At 37.3% G+C, this 25,558-nt stretch overlaps 1 protein-coding gene across 2 annotated transcripts; it reads right to left on the reverse strand.

Annotated features, from left to right (window-relative positions):
• Nucleotides 1-1,495: 1,495 nt before the first annotated feature.
• Nucleotides 1,496-23,799, reverse strand: LOC134658412 (homeobox protein onecut-like). 2 transcript variants are annotated; one of them, XM_063514094.1, is made up of 4 exons: nucleotides 22,973-23,799; nucleotides 3,904-3,927; nucleotides 2,962-3,089; nucleotides 1,496-1,849 (listed from the first exon to the last, which is right to left on the reverse strand). In XM_063514094.1, the coding sequence occupies exons 1-4, from the start codon at nucleotides 23,691-23,693 to the stop codon at nucleotides 1,607-1,609; spliced, it is 1,116 nt and encodes a 371-aa protein (XP_063370164.1). In that variant the 5' UTR covers nucleotides 23,694-23,799; the 3' UTR covers nucleotides 1,496-1,606. The 2 variants fall into 2 exon arrangements, with proteins under 2 accessions (XP_063370164.1, XP_063370165.1); XM_063514095.1 differs by having other exon boundaries at nucleotides 2,962-3,068; nucleotides 22,973-23,797.
• Nucleotides 23,800-25,558: the final 1,759 nt, after the last annotated feature.

Below are 25,558 nucleotides of genomic sequence, written 5' to 3' on the forward strand. Positions count from 1 at the left end.
CTACCAGGTAATATTGCTATAACTTGACTTTTGACTCGTTTGAAACCAATATACTAACAAGTTTTTATAACGGTGCGGTACTCATATCCAAAGGCGTCTTGGAATTCATTTCAACCAGAACCAACAGGAGTGGTTATTTCTCCATACAAACGTACTCGACTGTTTCCTCCGTGGGTTTTGAAGCTAGAGCAATGATTTTTTCAACACAGATTAATATTGTCAATATCTGTGTCGGACCGTTTTGCTTTTTTTGATATTTTTGTTTTTTAAGGTTCTAGAACTCTTCAAAAATGGCCAAAATTGCCTAATTGATTATGCCGCAATGAGAGGCGTGGTATTCAAAACTGATATCAATTAGCCAAAAAAGCAAAACGGTCCGACACAGATAATTTCATAATCATTTAGATTTCCAAATTTGGTTACGATTGGTTAAGTTTTGGAGGAGGAAACAGTCGAGTACGAAACCTCGATTTATGAGATTTTTACGCAGAATTTTTCGCCTTGTCCTTATCGCACTAATTTTAGGAGCCGCTTCCGTTAGTGAGACGGGTATATTTACCTAAAATATTTAAATCTCAGCTCCTGTGTCGTCTTAAAGTGAAATAAATGCCGTTCGTGACATTGAACTATTATTACTAACGTATAGAACCGGCACAGAGGACCAGAGGTCCTACCGCGAACCACGTTCGAAATGCTGCCTCCCTGTCACACTTACGTACGAATTTACACGTGCGACAGAGAGGCAACACGTCGAACGTGGTTCGCGGTAGGCCCTCAGTAATTTGCGCCATGAGCGTGACCTAAACACGTAAGCGCCATGAATTTTACGGCGCTTACGACGTTTTGGTCGCGCGGTACAGGTTGTGATTGCGACAATTCCTTTGTTTGGTATGGCTAGAGTAATAATAACTCAATGGTTCGTGATCGCCTAAAGAAAACCAACACCTTTAACTAAATTCGCGTCGTAATAGTTCTTAGCTTTAACTGTACATTTTGAGCCTGAAGTTGTCGAAGATGCGATAGCTGCATTAATGACCCAAAATTGGGTTTTGAAATTAACAAAAATGTTCAACAGCGAAATACCTTTTTGGGCTTAACGCTATTTTCCATTTGTCATAGTGAATAATAGTTACCTTCACAACTTTTTTTGAGTTTTAACACTGATTTAACAATATGGCTTTTAACCTATTTAAATCACGGTGGCCACTCATCTCGTTTTTAGTCACGTAAAACTGATCATAAGTAATCCTTGCACACGATATTATTTATCAAGAAAGAGTAAAACATAGTTAAACGACTTAAACAATCGGTAAAAATAGCATTTAACTCTTACATCCATCTGCTAAATAACACAAATATTTGGAAATAGGTAAAATGTGATGGGTGTTTTGCAGAAGTACAAATTAGATTACGTAACCTTTTCAGTAGATTAGGTAATACAAAGTGTACAAAAACTAAGTATTTGGTTCAAAATCAGCAGATATTTTCTACCAAATTAATATCGTGTAAAGAACTCCATACAACCCTACCCTGCACTCGCAGCTTCGAAATCAAAGACAACTCCAAACGTTCATAGCACTAAGAGATGCTGCTGAGGAATACGGCGTCACAAGAGGTGATCGTCCTGTTCGTCATGCTCATCATCCGAGTCTCCCGAGTCCAGACTGGGGACGTGATCCATGTCGTGTTCTATCTGCTGGTCTAGGTCTGCTGATGGTGCGTCGTCGTCTTTCCATTTGTCCATTGAACGCCGGCGTGCGTTCATGAAGAAGTTGCCAACGGTGGTGGGCTCTAAGCCGAGTTGGCGCGCTATTGTCACCTGCATCTCTTTTGAGGGTCGCTTCGTTTCCTGGAATTGAGATTAAGTGGTGTTAGTTATAAGTACAGTAAGCAGGTTAATGATGAGGTGAAGAACGAAGAGGTATGAAGGAAAAGGGCAAGTGAAAGATGAGTCACAACAGATTATAGATAACAGATCGAACACATACAACGACTCATAGCAGATTACTTATTTAGTAGACAGCATATAATAATATACCATCAGGCGCTTCGTCTGCTCGTGGTCGGCTCTTTTGGCTCCTATATCATAAAAGTATAATATACAGCGAGGCACGGTAACAGCGCTTTTGACAATAATTTACAATACCTACAATGTCGATGACTCATTTCAGTCGCTTCTATGTTTACGACTACTACGCATGTAAATTACAAATATCGACGAAAATTGAGCGCAAAGAGTAAAATGCATAGATTGTAATATACAATGGCGTAAGATATAACAGAAATTATAGCTAACGGTGGACTGTGGACTTTATAAAGTAAGATAAGATGATGAAAACACGTATTAGTAGTAAATTATTTTAATAAATGATTAAGCGAGAAAATACAACGCAATATTTATCGGTGACAAAGGGTAGACTGACATATGACAGAATACAGAACACAAGAATAAGAAATAATATAATGATTTTACAACGATGTAGGAAAGAGGTCGCTTACGGGCCAGTAGCCAACAAGTAAGGATGGACGTAGAATTATATGTGAAATGGAGCGAGATTATTATGATACAGACAACTTGCACATGTCAATGTATTCTAAATAAATCTTGCAAAGAATAAGTTATCAAATAAGGAAAGTAAAAATGTGCATTCCATATGAATATAAAAAAACAACAGGCGGTCTTATCGCTATAAAGCGACTTTGGGTAGCGGAAATTAACTTTCTTGAATTGAATTTTTATTATCATTGCTAGCCCGATATCACGTTCGTTGGACTCAAGGGATTAGTATATTAAATTTATCAAAATTTATGAAGAAAAATGTAAAGTGTAGGTAATATTATGTCATATATTGAAGTAAAAGTGACGAAGCTATTAAAGTAAAAGTGACGAAGCCGTGGTAAAAGCCCGATTCGCATCGCGTCTTAAAAAAAAAAGAAAAATATTCAGAAAAAGGTAAGTACCTTAAAAATAGCCTGTAGAGTACGCCGCTGGAGGTCTGTGAAAACCAAACGGGGCTTCTTCGGGGAAGGCAGCGTATCCGACACCAGCTCCTCCTTGCGCTTGCAGCCTGACGACGTGACAAACACACCTTGAGATTATTATTAGATTGTGTTCTTTCCTCACATACATACATATCATCATAATAGGTAAATAATAGATGTAAGATGTATAGAAATAAGTTTTAAAATTGTGACCTGTATCTAATACTCAACAACATAAGACTTTCCGGTCCGTGCTACATCTATTGTCAAGTAGCAGTACTGATAATCCCGCTACTCGATGCTAGATGTCGACTATGAAAATAATTGTCTTTTGGTACCAAAACTGATGTATGGGGTGAGCACTCTTGTCTTACTATATTTCTCTATGTCACAGCTAATGAATTACTATTTGCTAGAGAGATTTTATTTTCTCTCAAACTTGTATATCCGTGGCTAATTGGTCCGTGGCCTCTGTCTATTATATTACTGGATTAATAAACACGCTTTCTTTTATATGATCATCAAATCAAACAATTCTCAAGATAAAAGTATATTTGTGATTATTAACTTTTTTTATGTTACTGTTTAATTACCCCAGAGTAGTGAGCCGTATGCTATATTAGAGTGAAAGTGCGCAGAATACACTTGTTTTAAGACTTCGACCGAGATAAACGACTTTAGTTATCGCAACGCCACCCTACCGATTGCAAATTCTGTGCACATGGCACCTCTAATTTCCGTTTTATTGGAGTAAATCATGAACCCAAGGAAGTTATTCACTTCAAACAATTGCATAACAATCTATTTTGAATAATTTAGCAATAGCCAATTTGCTGAGAAATTTATCCGGTCAAGGCTTGGTTTCGTTTGAAACTGATAGATTTTTTAAATTAATTAAATGCGATGTTTCCTGATACTTACTGCCTCTCTGAGGAATCTGGGCCGCTGAAACAAGAAAATAAAAACCATATTAATTTAAAAATAAATAACAAAGTTAAAAAAAGGACCAGAAATAAAAGAACTCTCATAACTGCAGGTATCACAGTTGAAAGGGTTCAATATTTCTGGTTTATTGATTACCTAACGCTGCATCTTTACAAAAGGACTTATAGTTTGTCAAAGGACTGTCAAATTTCAAAAAAACAGACAGAGAATCATACTATCTGTCTTACACTAGTACTAGCACCCAAAAGAAAAGCATGAGTATAGTTTTTTTTTGTTATTTACTGACAAATTTGGTTTGACCAACTATAATAGATGTGCTTTTTTACCAGTTGTATTGTATATGTGCTTATTCATTGATAAATAATCCATTTCTTTTCATAAAGTAGTGCTAGAAAGAGTTGAATTGCTTGTCTTTTCTTAAAGTGATACATCATACACATGAACTGTCCTTTTTTAAGAAATGCAGATCAACTAATAGATAACAACAAACATGCCACTAAGACATTAACTAAGCTGTCTTCATACGCACTCTACTTCACAAAAAAGAAAGTGAAAACAAATGCTTTACGTAAAAGTGCGAGTAAAGACTACTTTTATCTATCCTAGTTTTCCTTATAATTCTAAATGGCGCCCAAACGTGGGGCCATTTTTAAAAACGAAATCATTTTCGTTTTCATCTATTTCACTATAAATCTGACATAATGGAAAAAAATACTGATATTATTGATAAAAATAAACATTGAAATATCATAGACAATAAATTAGAATAATAATACAATGAGAAAGAAGAAAGATTTTCCTATATGTCAGATAATGTTAAACACCAAACGTATTAATTAAAAGGCATACCTGGCGACAATGTAAACAACATTAATAAAGGGTTCTGACCTTCAGGCACCTATAAAATAATATTTAAAACTATTGCAGCCGACGCGGGGGAAACCAAAAAGGGAGGGACCGGGGCAGCGGTAGCAGTCTAACATTCATCTTGGCTTCTCGAAGCAAAATACACTTATTGCTAAAATTATTTCAAAAACATCCTCTATAACGGACAGTGTCGGATTGAAAAGGCAGTATCCTTGCCATCAGAAGCATTTTAACTTGTCTAAACTAAAACTAAAGGTAAAGATACTGCCAATCCAAAAACGAACATCTAGACGAGCAAATCTCTATACATTTTACACATTTACTTGTATGAGATCGATGTAAATAAAAAAGAAAAAAATAAACTTAGACAGTTTTTGTCTAAAAGCGACCTGTTAAATCAAAACACTTAATCAAAAATATATGTTTTATATGTATATATGTTACCTTGCAAGCTATATATTTTATAATACCTATAAGAAACCAAGTCCACTGCTACGCAGCCACAAAAAAGGGATGGGGATAGACGGATCTCAACAAAACAAAAAAAAATATCCATTTTACAGGGTATCCACGCTTCAATAAAAAAAAAATAATAAAAAAAAGAGGAATGAAGGATTTTTGGTTGTGGATAAATGAGGACAGGACTCACAAGCACGAAACGTCCCCAGCTGGTTCGTATCCAGCCGTGTCCCAGGATTGGGGCTGGTACCCCGGGCTGGGCCCCTGGGGCCCCTGGGACCCCTGGAATTCCCGGGGCGGGCAGTATGGCTGTATGTTGTTTACATTGTCGCCTTTTGTCGCCTGCTGTGGTGTATCTGGAAATGTAAATTGGTAATCTGTGGCTCTTGCTTAGAGAACTTGGTTAAACTTTTGGATAGTATTGTAAAATCTATGGAATACCTAATTAATATCATACCTAGCTTAAAGTTTTAGTGGGTATCGTACTTAAAACAAATAGTGAAAAAGACAGGATGAACGGAATTCGGAAATAAAAAAATGGTGCTAACACTTGAACGGAGTATTTTTTTTCATTCAAAAATAGCACGATGTGCAAGTTACGGTCGCCGACTTTTTGGGGAAATAGGCCGGCGTTTGGGAGAGAGGTGGTGATCCTCGCTCTGGGTCGTACTTGGTTCAACAGGTCTCCATAGCAGTTCAGCGGGGGAATGCTGCAGGCATTATGGGAACCTTTGAGCCAGGTACGATGCAGGGTGGGTTATTTTAGGCTTAGTGTAGGTTAAGTCATTCAAAGTCATTCGTTGGGCAATGCATTCATTTTTATAACAAGTTACCTGAGGATGCTTTAAGATTACCCTTTCCAGCTCTTAAGAATTACTTAAAAAAGTCATTGATGTTAAAAGCTTATTACAGAGTCGAGGACTACTTGGCAGACAAACATGCATGGTCCAAACCAGAAACTAATAAAAAGTAGTAGCAATTAAAAACATTGTATTATGTATAGAGTTATAGGTGACACAGCTCAGGTAAGCAGGAAAGCACATCAAATATTATATGTTGGTAATTCATAATAATCTATCAGATTTATATAATATGTTTTCCCATTTCTTTTAATAACTTTATTTTCTTTTCCTTTTGTAAGAATTTGATATGTTTTCTGAAAGAGCTACGAATTTGTATGTTTCCATGTACATATGTATATTTTCTAAATCAAGTTTCTATTACACCTTATGTGTATAATTGCATGATTTCTATAGTAATTTAAATAGTTTTTTTTTCCTTATCTTCTCGTAATGCATGTTAATTATAAGATGTAATTATTTTTGAAAAGATGTGTCCCGCCGAGTTTGTTGCCGGTCCCATATTGGGATACCCTCCTCCAATTGAGGGGGGATTTAAATCTTCTCGGGGCAGAGGTGTAGGGTTGGAGCCGGTCTACCTAGCTTTATTTGACGTTCATAAGCGCATTGTAATTATGCCTACTTGAATAAACTATCTTTTATCTTTATCTTTAAGTTTTATTGGAATTATTTATAGGTTTTTTTGTATTTTTATGTATTTTTTAAGGATTAAGAGTACTCAATATTATGTATTAATGTAATTTACGGTAATGTTTCAAATTGTAATATCTGAAAGTAAGATTAATTTACAACTCATTGTGCTTGAATAAAACAATAATACCATCGGATTTAAAATACAGCATATTATCATAATATCATCATAAAAATTGTAAATTGTAGTTACGGAATATGGAAAATTTCTCGGAAATATCAGCAAAAAATCACACAAAACAAAGGAAACTTTCATTTCGGAAATAAGATAAGATAAGATAAAAGATAGTTTATTCAAGTAGGCATAATTACAATGCGCTTATGAACGTCAAATAAAGCTAGGTAGACCGGCTCCAACCCTACACCTCTGCCCCGAGAAGATTTAAATCCCCCCTCAATTGGAGGAGGGTATCCCAATATGGGACCGGCAACAAACTCGGCGGGACACATCTTTTCAAAAAAAAATTACATCTTATAATTAACATGCATTACGAGAAAATAAGGAAAAAGAAATACAATTTAAATACAAATTCGAAAATGGAACGCTTCGATTCCCCAGTTTGAAATGTGAAAATTTCTCAAGTTTGGAGAGTTTCCGACTGCACATACACTGTATATCGTTTGATTTATAAGTAAAACGTTCGTCATATTATTTATTTAAACTTTATTGAACAAACAAAGGAAAATGTACAAATGGCGGACTTAATGCCAAAAAGCATTGTCTACCAGTCAACCATTGGGTCAAACAGAGACATAAATGTTGGTGGAGGAGAGAATCATGAATTCAGATTTATTATTCAGACTCGTATGGATTTATAATAGTGATGAACATTTCATAAATGTCCAGACCTACTTTGTTAAGCCCTTGCTACACGGTCGCCGACAAGCCTTCTAACCGTCTGTCCTTGGTCTGACCTTGGTCAGTTTTGGTCAAATTTTGTTGGAAACAACTGTCTACACGGTCCGTCCAGACCAAGGCCACGCGGTCTGAGGGGCTTGTCGGCGACCGTATAGCAAGGGCTTAAGAATGAGTGTAATCACCAGAGAAAATTCCTCTGAGATAAGTATAATATTATTATACATAGATATATCTTGTGAGGTTGCGAAGCGGTATGAGGATGTGTGAAGTTACAAAGCAGTATGACTCAGGTATGAGGATGCGACCCCAATCGTGCACGCGTTGCCATATGATATAATCACCAGGATGGCAAAATAACGTTTGATAATTATACCTTAGATTTAAATTCAACTGTATATAATACAGATTTCTGCAGGTTGTTCACCTGAACATGGAGGACAGCTGCCATACGCAGAGTAGACCCAAAGTAGACCTTATCGTGGATTACCCCTAACCCAGGGTGATAAAGACGGTAACAATGCGCTTAAAAGGGTATTTATTACTCATCATGGTAACAAGACTTTCCAACCCAAACAATTTTCTATGAAAAACTGGGACAATTCGTTTTATTGTCAGGACTCAAATGTTTAAAAGGTCACACGGTTGTAGGGAAAACATAAAATATGTGAGAAAAAGTGCTTCATAATGGAACCTTTTCTTCAAATCCATGAAAACATTACAATCCTCAAAACGCGTAAGGCCATAAGTCCCAAAAAGTACTCCGTGGCATTATAATTTTTGAAAACAGTGTTCACTGTTGACTTAGTAAATTTTGACTCCTGAAAAATTTTCAACTTTATATCTTCTCCAAACAGTCAAAATTTGATCCCTCAAAAAGCACAACCCTCAAGCCCTAGAAATAAAAAGGAAATACAGCGGTATAATTACGAAAACCGTCCTGGACGGTGCGGGGGCGGCGCGGAGGGGAGGGGGGTACGGATCGATATGAGCAGGGGAGGGGCGTGACGTCACGATGCCATGTGGTGCCGGATTGTGGCGAGCGAGGCAATCGAAATTCTCTTTTTGAATTTTTAATGTTTTGTTTTTATCGCCATTTTTTTTATAATCAGCTAGTGTTTTTAGGATTTAAATATTTCTTTTGCAAATACCTGTCAAAATATTTCCCATTCTGACTGCCGTACTGGCGCACTGGAGTAGAGGTAGGTATTGTTTTTTTTTGGACGATATAAATTTTTCATTCTCTCACCTGTTTAAATAGATTCAGCTAGTTTTGACTGCCGGGTTTTATTGTTTTTGAACGAAAAATTCACAAAAATATAAAAAAACGGCCAGCATTTAACTGATTCGAACTGTGGCTCTGATAGTTACTAGAGACAAACCAAAGAAAGTCTGCAGCGCAATAATTTGACATCGAATTAAAAAACTACATATGGCAATGTTTTTAAGCAGTCAGTAAACGTCATGCACTATGGTATGTGTTTGTCAAAATCGTTTAAATATTCATTGTGTTTTGTGATGAACGGAATAAACATGGTGAAACCTTACAAAACCGGCGTGCGGGAGTTATTTTTCCGCATGACGAATAATTTTACACTTGTAAAAAGTCAGCACGAGGCGATTCAAGCTGAAAAACGACAATGTTTACAAAATTTGGAGTTGATGACGGGTAAGTGGAATGAAACATCTTAATACTTCACCATATGTACCTACTTAGATAATATAATATTGGTTTAGACTAAGGTTTCACAGCAAATTGAACACACCTAATAGGTATAGGCATACTTATGAACTTCCTCTAACATTTCGAGAAACTCATTGGTACTAGCCGGGTTTTGACTTGGAGGATATAATCAAACGGAGACGCCATGTCTGTAATTTTCTGTACAAAACAGTCTGCCGATTTTTGCGGGGGAGGGGAACGTCAAATGTATGCGTAACGTAAAAATAGCCATGTCAGATAAACGTCAGTCCATACATTGTGTATGACCATTGGCCGCCTATTTTCGACAGAGGGGAAAGCCTGTTAATGGCTACTCCGTTTAGTTGTATCCTCCAAGGGTTTTGAGCTCGAACCCACAACCTCCATGCTTATGCTCACGGCATGGGTACCTACTAGTTAAAGCTAAAATTAATTTTTAATATATGTTTATTGTTTTAATGGTTTATTTCGTTTTTCCGAAAACTTTAGTTCGCAAATTGCGGGCAATTTCTCTGTCAATCTAATTACGCCTTAATGGGAGTAAAAGAGAAAGATGCTCGCATATTGAGAACTTCGGTGTTCGCGGTAGGCCCTCTGTACCTATTTACCGCCGTCGCGGATATTACAAAAGCTTATTAATTTTGATGAAGCCAAATGTCACATTCTCCCAATATTATTTATCAATATTAGTATATGTCTACATATTAATAGCGACATCTATTGTTGGAATGAAATTTATTTTACCATAAAAATTAAGCTGTGCATACAGCTTAATTTTTTCATAGACGGTAAATATGGTAGAAATTTCACAAGTATCAAGACTATTTAATCCATTTTCTGTGGTGTTGTCGCATACTGATTTTTAAAAACTACTTTTAATCTAGCGCTGCAGACTTTCTTTGGTTTGTCTCTATTTATTAACCAGCGTCCCACCGTTCTAATAATAGTATTATCTTCATTATCTACAATGAAATTTGAATAATTATTGAATGGAACAGACTTGTTCTTGTTTTATTTCGGTCGATTTTGTCGGTCGGTCGGTCGGTCGGGTCGGTTCGAAATTCTATTCTGTTTTCGAATACCATTAATTTAAACTATACTGCCAATTTTTCCTAGAGGTTATATCTGCGTATGTAAAGCCTGACCAGGAATATATGATCAGGCGCCATGTTGCGGAATTTCACTGGAACTATTTTTTTCATACTATACTGAACTGTCACCCTATACATGATAATAACAGCGCCCTCTTGACAATAATCATATATTACTGGTCAGGCTTTAAGTGACACGAAAGGATTTGACAGGCCGTATCTTTTCTCGCTTTATCTGACATCTGAAAAGTGACATAGGTGCGTCACTTTTCAGTTATCACGTTGGTGAATATATTGGCCATAGAAATTATTCAGTGTGTAAATTTTTATCGTCCGACACCATCAAAAATTTATGTAGGTACTATCTCGACCGTAGAAGGTACTGTCTGATGCTTCAATAAGAGTATCAAAATGATTCATTTCCAAAACATAATATTCATTTGTGCTCAAAACGTTTGAAGATTACCCTTTTAAACTATTTAAGGACAATCATTTTAGAAAAAGGTTGATATTTTAGGAATTTTTAAATTCTTAAACTTTTTACTAAAATGATATACATATATAATGCTCTTGCCAGTGGATAAATCTGAGAACGATTTGAAAGCGATTCAATTATTTAAATGTGTTTGTTATCTGCAAAGGCAGGCGTAGTACCTACATATGTATTACCTATGGATGGTTTTATCCGCATGATAAAATAACTGTCACTCTTTAACACCGCGGGACAGAAAGTGACTGACACAGTTTTATCACGCTATTCACGCTGTCACGTAGACATAGACAAGAACGACCATCATATCCGTACTGGAAAGTCTTAATTGAGTTTGTCTCGTCTATAATTATCTTCAATTTTAGGGACCTATTTCATTGCTAATTAGAAACAATAACGTGAGGAACGTAGCTAATTTGTTGAACCCAATTGTGAAGGCGCTTAACCCTACTCCGGTGCGGCAACGCTCGTAGTGACGCGCCGCATCGACGGCGCGGCATCGATTGCGTACAATCGATGTGGCTGCTGACCCTGTTTACTATCGACTTGACAACGCGAGAAAAGAAGAGTATTTCATTAATAACCATATATATTATATACCAACGAATCTTATTCATTACTTTCTGCATAATTCTAGTATATTCGTATAAACTGTTAAAAATGTATGGAAATAGCATTTTTTTTTTCGCATTTTTGAGAATAATTCCGTGTAATGTGGCTGGCATCTTTATTTTTTCATTAAATTGGTACCTAATTGGTTGGACTCTATTGTGATGGTACTGATGGTGGATGGTGCAGAACCCTAAGCCTACGTCTAATTTGTTTTGACTCTGTATCTCACCTACTTCAGTGCGGCAACGCTCGTAGTGACGCGCGGCATCGACCGCGCGGCATCGATTGCGTACAATCGATGCGGCTGCTGACCCTGTTTACTATCGACTTAACGACAACGCGGGAAAAGATTATTTCTCTTTACTTATCTACGTTGCAGACCTTCCAAAATGTATGTTTCACATTAATCTAACATAAGTGAACGAGATAAGACCTTTTTCAGCAAATTATAGAAAAAAAGTTAGGTACCTTTGAAATTTTATGAAAATGTATGTACCTAAGTAAACAGCTCTTAGTACCTAAGTAAACAATTTTGAAATTGTATAGTATAAAATGATCAGGACCTGCGGGCGCAGCATGGTTCCATTTTTATCGCCTGTCACTATGCCCGTCACTTTCGCACATACTTGTTAGAACGTGACAGGCATGGTTAGTACCTACGGCAACGCACGGCATAGTGACGCACCTCATCGATTGTACGCAATCGATGCGGCTGACCCTGTTTACCAACTTATCGACTTTATGCGAAGTGGCGGGAAAAACTGTACTCAGCCCTATTTACGTTTTGGCTAGGTACGTGTGTTTCCTGTAACATACGACAGAGACAGTTGCGTTTCGTTCGCTACGGAGCGCTAACGGTTGGCATCTTGTCTACGCAACGTTCGACGTGTTGCCTCCCTGTCACACTTACGTAGGTACGAATTTACAAGTGTGACAGAGAGGCAACACGTCGAACGTGGTTAAAGGTAGGCCCTCTGGACACAGGAATAAAATGTTTTACAGACGTTACAGTAGATTGATTAAATATGTTAGTAAAATTAATAAACATTAAAAACTCGTCGTCACCAAATGTTCAGTTCGCAACCTTTTTAATGTACTTACCTACATAGTTGTACAATGACATAATTTTGAATTTTGTATTTAAATAGAATTGTGTCAAGCAGAATTTTCACTCACATCTGTCACAAAATAAAAATGGGTCGATCTTTGATATAATTTTCGAAATTTTATTTATTTACGATATTACACGAGGAAATACACCAATTTTATTCATGGTCCTTATCGCAACCGGATATAAAGGAAAGTGCAGTGTTTTTAAGTTTCAATCTAAGAAGATAAACTGTGAGTACATTCAAGTTAATTATTAGTGTCGCACATCGAGTTTCAAATTATCAATTACGGATTTAAAAGTGTTTATATTAGCAACAATAACCAAAACTATTTTCGACAAAATTTACAAAAGGGGAAATCGTATACGTTTCGTACCCCCCGGAAAAATGAAAAAGGGGAAATGTGACCAGTTTCGTACACCTTCAACAAAAGTATTGGAGACATGATACCCTTTTGTTTCAAAACATTATTTACGACTAAATTATAAATTTTCAACGGACTTTGGACATTTTTACGTTCATCCATCTCTGGATTTTGATTTTTTTTTAACTCTTCAACTTGTAATTTCAATTCATTATTGTCAATATGGACGCGGAAATATCATTGCTTGTTGACGTTTCTGTACGCATCGCGAAAGGACATACTAAGTTCAGAAAGTCACCCAAGGAGCGTGTGACAGTTTCATACGTAGAATCGCGACTAGAGAATTTGGAATCACTGTGGGAAAAGTTTTCTTCAGAACATGACGAATTGGTTAAAGCCTATGCAGCACCAGACATAGAAAAATCTATATATGGAACAGAAACAGTATACGATGTAACTGAGGAAAATTACTTGGATTATAAATGCGCACTGAAAGATGCACTTACCAGATTGAAACCAAATCCAAGTAACTCCGATACTTCGGTGCATATGTCAAAAGCTACAACTTCAAAGACCAGTCATGTCAGGCTACCAAAGATTACCATTCCAACATTTTCTGGACTTTATACAGAATGGATGGGGATCTATTTGTATCACTCATTCACGACAATAATGAAATTGATGATGTACAGAAATTACATTACTTGAAGGGACATCTCAAGGGAGAAGCTGAACAATTGTTACGACATATACCCATAACTAATGATAGTTACGAGCAATGCTGGACTCTTTTGAAAAGCCGATACAACAATAAACAGTATTTAGTTAATAGCATTTTTCAGCGGTTTTTCGGTCAAAAAAGCATTTCAACCGAGTCCTCCAGTGCAATCAAGCAATTACTAGATGTCACAACTGAAACATTAAATGCCTTGAAAGGGTTAGGTATTGACACTGGTACATGGGATGTCATGATAATTTATATTGTTAGCCAGAGATTAGATTCTGAGAGTAGGAAGCAATGGGAGTCTAAGGTCAGCGAATTGGTATCAAGTTCAGATAATTTGCCAACAATTAAACAATTCAAAGAGTTTTTGGAAACAAAATACCATTCGTTGGAGTTCTTAGATTCAAAATCAAACACTTTTCAGAAACAGCGCACTTTTAATTCTCACAGTAATCAAATAAATAAATCAAACTCGATTAACATGTTATATGTAGCTCAGACAACTTGTGCTTTATGCAAACAAGATCACCATATTAGGAGTTGTAAGGATTTTATTAACAGGGATCTTGACAGCAAGCGTAACTTTGTCCAAGACCAAAGGTTGTGTTATAATTGTTTGGGCAACAATCACTCAGTAAAACACTGCAAAAGCACCACCTCGTGTCAAATATGTAACAAAAGGCATCATTCATTATTACACCAAAAGAGCGAATCGCACACTACTGTGGCGAATCATTCCATTAGTGATCAAACTTCACCAGTTGTGAGTCAAATCAAGTCACCTATCAATGCTTCATCATCGGATGAGCATCCATCAACGTCGGCACACATCACCAACCATTTTGTGAAGGGTATAGCACCTCGAAAGCTATTGGCAACAGCTGTAGTATCAGCTCATTCACAAAATGGCGGGGAATATCAACTCTTGCGAGCTCTTATAGATCAAGGGTCGGAAGAGTCCTTTATTGCAAGGTCAGCAGTTCAATTACTTGGATTAAAAACCACACCAACCAAGGCAGATACATCAGGTTTGGGAGGTGAACAGGGCCCTTCAACAAGGTCCATAGTGGAGATATCAATCAGTTCACGTCTCAATCCAGGTTGCGTGTTTCGTGTTTCAGCGTATGTCCTCGACAAAGTGACGAGAGACTTACCTTCAACTGCTGTATCAATCACCTCATGGCCGGAGTTAGAACTAGTAACTTTAGCTGACCCGGAATATCACACTTCGAATAAGATAGATATCTTATTAGGGGCGGAGGTTTATGCTAGGATTATTCAAGATGGTATTATCAAATGTCCCTCGGGGTCTTTAGCGGCACAAAATACAACCCTGGGATGGATATTATTTGGAGCGGTCAAGTCGGATCAAAACACAAACATCAAAGTTACAACATTGCACACACATGTAGAGCCTGTAGAAGAATTGCTCAAGTCCTTTTGGGAGGTTGAAGCAGAGCCGTCCAACAAACAGAAGATTTTGTCAATCGAAGAGCAGCGGTGTGAAGATATCTTCCATTCAACCACCACACGAGATGAAGAGGGACGATATGTTGTCAAACTTCCATTTCGAGATAGTGAACCAGCCTGCGCAGATGGTCATTCGCGGGATATTGCATTGAAGAGATTCCACTATCTTGAGAAGAAGATGCAGAACGATGAGCGTCTGAAACAGGAATACAAGAAAGTATTTGATGAATACTTAGAGTTAAATCACATGAAGGAAATTCATGACAACAAAGCAAAGGGTTGTTACATACCATATCACGCTGTCATACGCGAAGACAGACAGACAACCAAATTTCGGGCTGTCTTTGATGCGTCATGCAAAGGTACGAACGGCGTATCTTTAAACGACGATTTAATGGTAGGCCCTAGATTGCAACCAGAGTTGCGTCATATAATAATGCGTTGGCGTATGTACCCAATCTGCTTCATTGCAGATATAGTTAAAATGTACCGCCAAATAAAGGTTGATGACGAAGACTCAGAATTCCAGCGTATTTTGTGGCGTGAAACACCGGAAGAGAACATCAAAGAATATAAGATGCTTCGTGTTACATTTGGAACTTCTTCAGCTCCTTATCTGGCTGTAAAAAGCTTGATACAAGTGGCAAAAGATGAAGGGCAAGACTTCCCTCTAGCAGCTGAAAGAGTAAAACATGAATTTTATATGGATGATTTGATGTCGGGTTGCGAGAGCGAAGAAGAAGCAATCGAAATATACAAGCAAATGAATGAATTGCTAAAAAGGGGCGGTTTCGAATTGCAAAAATGGGCTAGCAACAGTGAAGCAATGTTGAAGCAAATACAACAAGGGAGTTTAGGAAAGCAAGATGAAAAGAAGATAGAAGTCAAATTAGAAGCTACTAACAAGATATTGGGACTTACTTGGAGTCGCACTTCCGATGAGTTTGTGTACGCAGTTCAGTTGCCTCCGATGTCTGCACCTGTAACAAAAAGAAAGGTTATCTCGGATATTTCAAAGTTGTATGATCCACAAGGCTGGATAGCACCGAGTATAATCAAAGCAAAGATTTTCATTCAGAAGTTATGGCTTGCGGGTATTGGCTGGGACGAAGAATTACCACAACCGCTATTGCAAGAATGGACAAAGTATAGGGAAGATCTTTCTGACCTGACACAATTTCGGTTGAAGCGCTGGGTATACTACAAAGCGGACACAAAGTTAGTGGAACTCCATGGCTTCTGTGATGCTTCAAATTCTGCATTTGCTGCAGTTATATACTTGCGAGTGATAGATGCAAGAGGAGAAGTTCACGTCAGTTTGATTACAGCAAAAACAAGAGTTTCCCCAATCAAACAACTTAGTCTTCCAAGATTGGAATTATCAGGTGCTGTTCTGCTAGCAAAGCTACTTATTGAAGTGTCGGGTGTTTTGAATATACCGAAATCAAATATACACGCGTGGACTGACTCTGAGATAGTGCTTGCGTGGTTGAGCAGTCATCCTAGTCGTTGGAAAACATTCATCGGGAATAGGTGTTCAGAGATACTGACGGTCACAGACCGTAACCAATGGTCACATGTCAAATCTGAACATAATCCAGCAGATTGTGCATCACGGGGCATTCGAGCCTCTGAATTAATTGGATTGGAGCTCTGGTTAAGAGGACCTTCTTGGTTGAATGAAAAGGTTATTCAATATTCTAATCCTAAGGAATTGGAGACCAATTTAGAAGAAAGAAAAGTAAAAACTCACCTCACTACTTCAGTAGGAGATCACGGCGAAGTTGACGACATCTGGGCGAAATTCTCATCGTTGACGAAACTGCTGAGAGTCATAGCATATTGCCGCAGATTCCTGTGTAAGGAGAAACCAAAACATCAGTACCTCCTAAAGAAAGAAATTGATGATGCGTTGATAATAATGATAAAAAAGTGTCAACTTCAAGCATTCTTTGAGGAGTGGAAGGATGTTAAGCAAGGAAAACCAGTAAGCAAGAAAAGTGTACTTACCACTCTGAATCCACAGCTGGACGACTCGGAATTACTCCGAGTTGGTGGGCGGCTGCATTACGCTGAATTAGATAAAGACCAAAAGCATCCCATTATTTTACCAAAGCAATCGCTGTTGACGACTCTCGTTATACGAAATGCACACAAGGTTACACTGCACGGAGCGCCACAGCTGATGATAAATATCATTCGAGATAAATATTATATCTTTGGTCTTAAATCAATAGTTAAATTATATTGCAGGAAATGTGTCACATGCATTAGATATGCAGCAACAAACAAACCTCAACTGATGGGGCAATTACCTTCACCGAGAGTGAACATAAGTAGAGCGTTTCTTCATTCAGGTGTTGATTACGCAGGCCCAATAAACATACGGGTATCAAAAGGTCGAGGTAATAAATCCTATAAAGGATACATATGTCTATTCGTATGTATGGCCACTCGTGCTATACATTTAGAAGCAGTGAGCGATTTGACTTCACAGGCCTTTTTGGCTGCATTCAAGCGGTTCGTGTCACGTCGAGGTCATTGCAGCGAATTATACAGTGACAATGGGACAAATTTTGTGGGAGCAGCCAGAGAGTTGAAAGAATTGTTCGATGAAGAAAAATCAAGATTTCTACCAGAGATCGCAGATTGGTTGGCTACAAACGGAACACAGTGGCACTTTATTCCACCACAAGCACCCAATTTCGGAGGTCTTTGGGAAGCCGGTGTCCGGTCCTGTAAATTTCATCTGAAGCGAATTATTGGCAACTCAACACTGACGTTTGAAGAGATAACTACCGTGCTTGCGCAGATTGAAGCCTGTCTAAATTCAAGACCAATGACATGTATCCAAGATCAAGGTGATCCCATGCCCTTAACACCCGGACATTTTCTTGTGGGAGAACCTTTATTAGCTGTTCCAGATCATAACTACGAACATTCGCCAGTTAGTTCATTGAGAAGATGGCAACTTTTACAACGAATGTTACAGGACTTTTGGCGGCGTTGGTCGCAAGAATATCTTACACGTTTCATGCAAAGATATAAGTGGACACAGGTTGTACCTGAACCAAAGGTTGGAGATGTTGTTCTAGTAAAGGAGCTTGATTTGCCTCCAGCTCGGTGGTTGTTAGGTCAAATTGTTGAAAAACACCCTGGAGTGGACAACGTTACGCGGGTTGTTACGTTGCGCTATAAAAATTCTTTGATTAAACGACCAGTGTCTAAACTTTGTGTCTTACCTTTAGCAGATTAATTGTTTGTTTCAATATATTGTATTATTATTTTCAACTATTCATAACACAATTTGGTGTTATTTAATGTTTTATTGGTTTCATGTAATGAATGACTTTGCTTAAAACAGATTTTATGATTGTTATGTTTTCAAGTTGAAGGAACTGTTTATGTTGTGTGAACCTTATGAGAGCTATCGAAAGAATTACCTTAGAGTTATTATCATGATGATCATAATTTACTTGTTGTGTTTAGTTTAATATCAGCATATGTTGCATTGTACTAAAAGTTAGTTAAGAACAGTCGTTCTTGGTGGGCGGCATGTTCAGTTCGCAACCTTTTTAATGTACTTACCTACATAGTTGTACAATGACATAATTTTGAATTTTGTATTTAAATAGAATTGTGTCAAGCAGAATTTTCACTCACATCTGTCACAAAATAAAAATGGGTCGATCTTTGATATAATTTTCGAAATTTTATTTATTTACGATATTACACGAGGAAATACACCAATTTTATTCACCAAACACAGCTTAAGGTTATATTTTTAGGTTTCGCCAATAGCGGCAAGATACACATATCCATTTCATTCCATCCCATAACTGCGTCTCGCATTCCGAAAACTTGCAAAGCCCACACCATAGAATCAATGCGCACGTGCCGATGCACTAGTGACGCGCTGCATCGATTATCGACAATCGATGCTGCAGCTGACGCTGTTTACCAACTTATCGACTTGATACGAAGTGTCGGGTTAGTTCTACATATATTTTGAATAAGGTGGGTTTTACGTAATACATATGTATTAAAAATGTTATAAATGTTATAATTGGTAGAACAAACAAAAAACATTCTTCTTAAAAACTCGTCGTTGCGCGTTGCCAAACACAATTTTAGTTATATCACTATCCAATCAAAATGACAGTTATGACTAATTTGGTCGTTTTAATTTTATTTTATAGGGTTATATCTACAGGCTTTGTAAAAGTGTCAGACTTGTTCATCTGATTCCATCTCATAGATGGAATCATTGTCTTTAACGGATATGATGGCTGAAAGCTATATCTATCTATTTCAATCACGTGGTGATAAAAATGACATACCTATGTATATCGCGTGGATAATAGCGCATGCAGCACTATAACTTGCCAAGCCCACACCTTAAAACTCATTCGCACGTGCCGTTCACTAGTGACGCGCCGCATCGACCGCACGGCATCGATTCTCGACAATCGATGCTGCAGCTGGCGCTGTTTACCAACTTATCGACTACCGTGAGAAGGCGCGGTGTAGCACAGCTTAAGGGCTAATGCGAAATTGTAGTTTATTCATTAAATTTTTGCACGTTTTTATCAAGGATACTTAAATGCCATGAAAAAAAACACAATAAACGCTATATTATATTATGGATGATTATATTATATTGGCTCGATAAAAAAAAATCACGAAAACATGTCTAATTGTATTTTAATATAATTTTTATATAGGTAATTGCAGAATTTTCGCTTGCCACTTATAATGCAATAACAACTTTTCGACATATTTTCACTACCTAATTATAGTTGCAAATAAGCAGCATTCGCATTTAAAATACTTCAACTAGATTTATATGTACTAAGGCCGATGATACAGAACATGACTGTAAATTGTAACCTACATAAACTTTAAGTACCTACTTAGTGACTTTAACAACTAAAAGTAACTCTTTTTTAAACGAACCCTTAAAACAACCGTGAAAATATCAGTAGTAACATAATATCGACAAATACACCGAGATAATACCGAGCTATCTTATCACGTATTAGCATACACTTTACAACACATTTTGAGTGCATTGCTCCAAAATTTCCATGTGTATTTACCTACGCTTTTATCGATAAAACGGTTATGTAGGTACCGTTCTATCGATTTTGTGAAATCGATGAGCAGCTGACGTTTGTTTACTAAGTTATCGATGTTTTTTATCGACTTGGGAAATCAATGGTTAATCCAAGCTGTTTAAATATTTTTTTTTTAATCTGAGCAAATTCAAAAGTAACGGTTATGATTTTTGCAATATGTCTGTAGGTGAGTAGGTGAGTACGTTAGTTTTGTGTACTCTTCCGTAGGATCAAAACTACTGACTTGATTTTGATAAAAGTTGTTTAACATACTGACAAAATGAGGAAAGTTCGCTGGCATTTGGGCATTTTTTTTAAAGTTGTCCCCTACATTTTTTTTTCAAATTTGGGATTTCTAATGTTATTTCTACTCAGAATCACGAGCTCTTTCTATCCTAATAGGAGAAAAAAAGTGTCCTATAGTAGTTTATGCAACAGTGATATAATAAGGGTTCTTAAAATTCAAGGGTCGAAGTTACAAAACGAGACGTAGTCGAGTTTTGTAAAAAAAGACCCGAGAATTTTAAGAACCAATTATGAGCTGTTGCATACATTACTTTTTCTATGACAGCTGCAGCAAAAAAAAAAAAAAAAAAAAAAAAAAAAAAAAAAAAAAAAAAAAAAAAAATATATATATATATATATATATATATATATATATATATCTATATATATTATTAAAAAAAAGAGTTATTATTAAAAAAAAAAGAGTTATTATTAAAAAAAAAGAGTTATTATTTAAAAAAAAATGAGTTATTATTTAAAAAAAAAAAGAGTTATTATTTAAAAAAAAAAGAGTTATTATTGTAAATGAAAACATACCTCTTTCAATCAAGATGATCGGAACTTGTATCTTTAAAAAAAATAAAGCAGTTGTATTATACTCATAAGATGACTGCTAGCAGTCATCTTATGAGCCTATAGACAAATCATTCAAATGACATTGCTTTAGATATCACTGTCAGTCATTTAATTGACACATTTAAGTGCTGGAGTAGAAAAAGGTTTTTATTTCCATTACGTCACCATTTTTCATAGACTTTGTATGGCGGTCGCGGAATGGAAATATCGAAAAATGTATGGAAATTTTGGGACACTTTTTTTCTCCTATTAGGATAGAAAGAGCTCGTGATTCTGAGTAGAAATAACATAAAAAGTCCCAAATTTGAAAACAAAGATACGTTTACAAATAATTTCTAGTAATATTTTTCTTACTTACACATCTGTTTTAAAATGACATTAAAAATAAAAAGTACATTTACCTGAAACAAAACGTATCTTTAGCTTTAATACACTAATGCAAAGGTGTGTTAAAATTTTCAACAATATGCAACATAAAAAAAATATTTTGGGACAACCTGTAAATTGTAATATTAAATACGAATACGAGTTAAGGGGCTCACTCATTATCAGTCCGCTGGACGACATCAGCCTGTCAGAACAAAAAGTTGACAGTTCCGAACAACTTTCCGGGCCCCTTTAGTAATGCAATACATGGATAAGAAGTTTTTTTTACAATTGTGTTTTTATCTAAATCTAGTCTTATTTTAAATTGCAAAAGTATTCCCATTAAATTCCTATTAAGGTTGAAGGCGGGCTCTATAACATCGAGGTAAGGAAAATAAATCGTCTCTCGAGACCCGGGAAAAGGAAGAATACTGGTAACTCGCGGAAATATATGTTTGCGCTATCTGGGTCCCTTTCACACGTTGGGAAAATATATTGCATCGCTATGTCCCTTTTACGTATTAGAATGTGACAGCGGAGAGACTATTAGCGCAGACGAAAACAGTGGCAAATAGACCTATCGTAGTTTTTTTTTAATGCTAAAGAAGAGATGAGTGGCTAAAAATCGTACTTATTGGTGAAAAACTACAGATATTACTGTGTTATGCAGCTGTTTGTGGCGTGGAAAGGGCAATATTTTATTGGAAAATCATCTATCTTAAAGTAAAATACTATAGGTAGTCTTATTTTCTGATTGGACCCTCCTCATACAGAGGTACTCCTTTTCTATCAGCCTGGATGATAGACCTATCCTCGTAGACCTATCCTAGGCCAAGTTTTGCGCTTTTGAACTTGATGCAAACTAAATTATTATGTTTCTCTTATCCCACATAACCATAAGAAGGTTCACAATTTGCCAGACAATTATGTGAGCTATGGTACCTGTTTATGTCTTGTAGTTTCCACAACCGTACCTCTCGGTTGTGTTTTGTAAAGATTAGATCTAAACCTTTTAGGCCTTGCTCTTCAGTTGGCGCCATACGGCGGCGTTAAGTTGTATAGGAAGACATCTGTCTTCCTATTGAATTTTAGCGTCACATTATGTAGAAATGTATCTACATTTCTACATAATGTGACGCTAAAATTCATCAACAATAGTTCAGAAGAACAACTATAGTTTAAAGGTTCCATCATTATCATCCATTTCCTTTAATATTCTTTTTGTTTTTGTCTGATTATCTTCCATATATTTTTAATATCTTGCCATAATCAGGATTTGTTTTGGACCATAATACAGAGCTTTTGAACTACAGTAGGGAGATTATACAGTAACCTTTCATATGTAGTACCTATCAAATCCCTGTACAACTAACTAATCTACCCAACAAAAGCGTCATGCGTCCTCACCTGCAAGCCTAAGCGCCGACATTCTCTGGAACTCTGGCTCCTGCAGCCACTTCCACATCCTCCTGAACGTCTCCCGTCCCGATTTCAACTTCGACCAAGGCTTCGGGTTTCTCAAAAGATCGCTCAAAGTCCCCTGTGACCTGCATAGGACTCTCTGAGCGAAGATCGCTTGAGGGATTGAGTAGCGTTTGAGCTCGCCACTTATTCGTTGAGCTAGCTCTTTAGTGTTGATTTCTTCTGTGTCATTTTGTGCTTGCTGCTGTTGAGCCGCTTGCTGCTCTTCTCTCGCTAATAAGGCAGCGTTTAAGTCTAGTCCTGGACTTGGTAAAGGCGGTGTCGGTGAGCGTCTTTCAAAGGAATTCGGCGACGCACTTCTTCTACTGTACGCGGATTGGGGAGACAGAGGCTCATTATAAGGCGCTGGTGATAACGACGCATAAGATTGCTGCTGTTGTATGACTGTGAACGTGCCGCCTGCATGGTACGCGAACTTATCCGAGACTGTACTGATAGGTGGTAAAGGTAATAGCGGTGTTAGAGTGGCGTATGAAGCGGGCTCGAGGCCGGGTGGTGTTAGCCGTCCATTGACGACGGATAGAGGGTGGAACGCGGCGTCTCCGTCTGGTAACAAGTCGGCTGGGGACAGTCGAGGGGGAGAAGCGTTGCTTGGGGCGACGATGACGGTGAGAGGTGCCCGGTCACGCGCTCGCGTGTCGTCCATGGCGCGCGTGTGGCGACGGCGCGCCCGACCGAGCGACTGAACGACGCCTGCGCGACGCACCCTAGCCCCCCCTTCTGTCCGTCGCGCGCCCTGTAAACCCCTATACCATCAACAATTTTAAAACATCATAACTAACTACTTTCCCAATGGAAACACAACTCTATTGTCAAGCTTTTGGGTTGAGTTTTTATTGAAAAATGGCGCCTTGTCGGACGGTTAGGAACGTTGTTCAACAATGCACCCTTATCCTAGCCTGAAGCTATACATCGTTGCTTCTCGTTATTTTAATGCGACTCCCTATTCACTGCCGCGTTTGTACACAACTACACACGGTCTTTTACTAAGTCGGCTCAAAAGCGTCAATGTATGTGATGGATCGCGGTTTGTTAGGTTTATTATTGTGTTAATTAGGTATCGTGGTAAGAGATGCCCTCGTTTGACTGTCAGCGTACTTACTGTACCAGCGTACCTCATGGTGGAAATCCTACTGTTTTACGAACCATATTTCATACAAAAGTCCACCTGCATCAAGATTTGTAGTAAGTAATAAAAGGTGTTGGTTGTATTGTTTAAGACCTAAAATTAAGGTTAGGTACAGCGAGTAGGTACTGCATAAATAGTAGGTAGTAGGTACCATTTGACATGACATATAACTATCGTAGACGTACCTTCCTTTAAATATGTATGCAGATACGAGAATACAGTATTTAGTGGACATTTGAGTGCTGCTTGAAATAGTGGTAGTTGTCTCAGTGTTAAGTCCCGGGTTCAACTCCCAGCCCTGGTATTCTGTGTTTTTACAGTGTATTGGTTTCAAAATTTTCATAAACACTACTTAGTCCCTCTATTGAAATAAAAACTATGGGATCGGAATTGAAACAAAAGTATCTGCTCAAAGGTTGTCTAATGAGACCAATAAAGAATATGTACTGTATTGTACTGTACTGTATAAAATACCTATAAAGACCATTATTTCAGAAGACAGCTATGACTAAGCAAAACTATGACTAAACAACACGAGTAATGTTCCCTCGCACTTTCCCTGTCATAAAATAGGTAGCAGCACACACATACACACAGACACACACACACACACACACACACATACGTATACGCAATGACCCCGACACCTGGCCGCTGACAAAGGACTAGTAGGGGTGGGCTCTAGGTATGGGACATTTAATTTTAATTATGTCGATAAAAATGGGGATGTATTTTTTTTAATTCGCACATTTTATATTTTTTTAAATGTACAATGCATAGGTTTATTAGGTTTACATAAAATTTACAGGAATACAAAGATGAATTTTATAGAGAGAGAGAAATAGAGGGGGGTGTAAAGGCGATTTTTAATCGGTCAACTCGGTTAGTCCTGCGGTTGTGTGAAAAAATAATGTGATCAAAGTAAAAAAAAATAAGTAAAGCCCTTTCTTTTAGATATTAGTAGTGTAGTAGGTAGTGAAGTTGTCGGATAGATAATCCATATTTGTCATTTGTAATAAAACGTATTATTTTCTTAGCTAAGAAAATGTATTAATCCTGTCCGCTTATAATTTATCTGGCATTAAGATTAAGCATAAATAGTTGTCAATGTTAAGTAATTTATTACATAATATATTCGTTTTTGTTAACTGTGCATACACACGCACACACACACACACACACAGTGACTAGAGTATGTGAAACACAAAATAAACTTCGTCGAAATACGACGTTTTTGACGAGGTACAGTACAGTAACTCTGCCAGATAATGTTAAGTAGGCAATTAATGTTTATTATATCTCTGTAGTTGTTGCATTGTATATCTCAATTCTCTAAGTTAGTAGTGGTAGGTAGGTAGACAGGGTTTGGTAGGTTATAACCT

This window comes from Cydia amplana, chromosome 22 (genome assembly GCF_948474715.1).
Source record: "Cydia amplana chromosome 22, ilCydAmpl1.1, whole genome shotgun sequence".
Classification (NCBI taxonomy): Eukaryota; Metazoa; Arthropoda; class Insecta; order Lepidoptera; family Tortricidae; genus Cydia; species Cydia amplana.

What these genes read in the sequence shown, in the direction of transcription:
- LOC134658412 (XM_063514094.1), bottom strand. Translation starts at nt 23,693, where the DNA reads ATGGACGACACGCGAGCGCGTGACCGGGCACCTCTCACCGTCATCGTC. An exon ending in GTCGGCGCTTAGGCTTGCAG is followed by an intron (nt 3,928 to 22,972) that starts GTGAGGACGCAT and finishes TTCTTGTTTCAG; the next exon opens with CGGCCCAGATTCCTCAGAGA. An exon ending in CTCTACAGGCTATTTTTAAG is followed by an intron (nt 1,850 to 2,961) that starts GTACTTACCTTT and finishes TCTCAATTCCAG; the next exon opens with GAAACGAAGCGACCCTCAAA.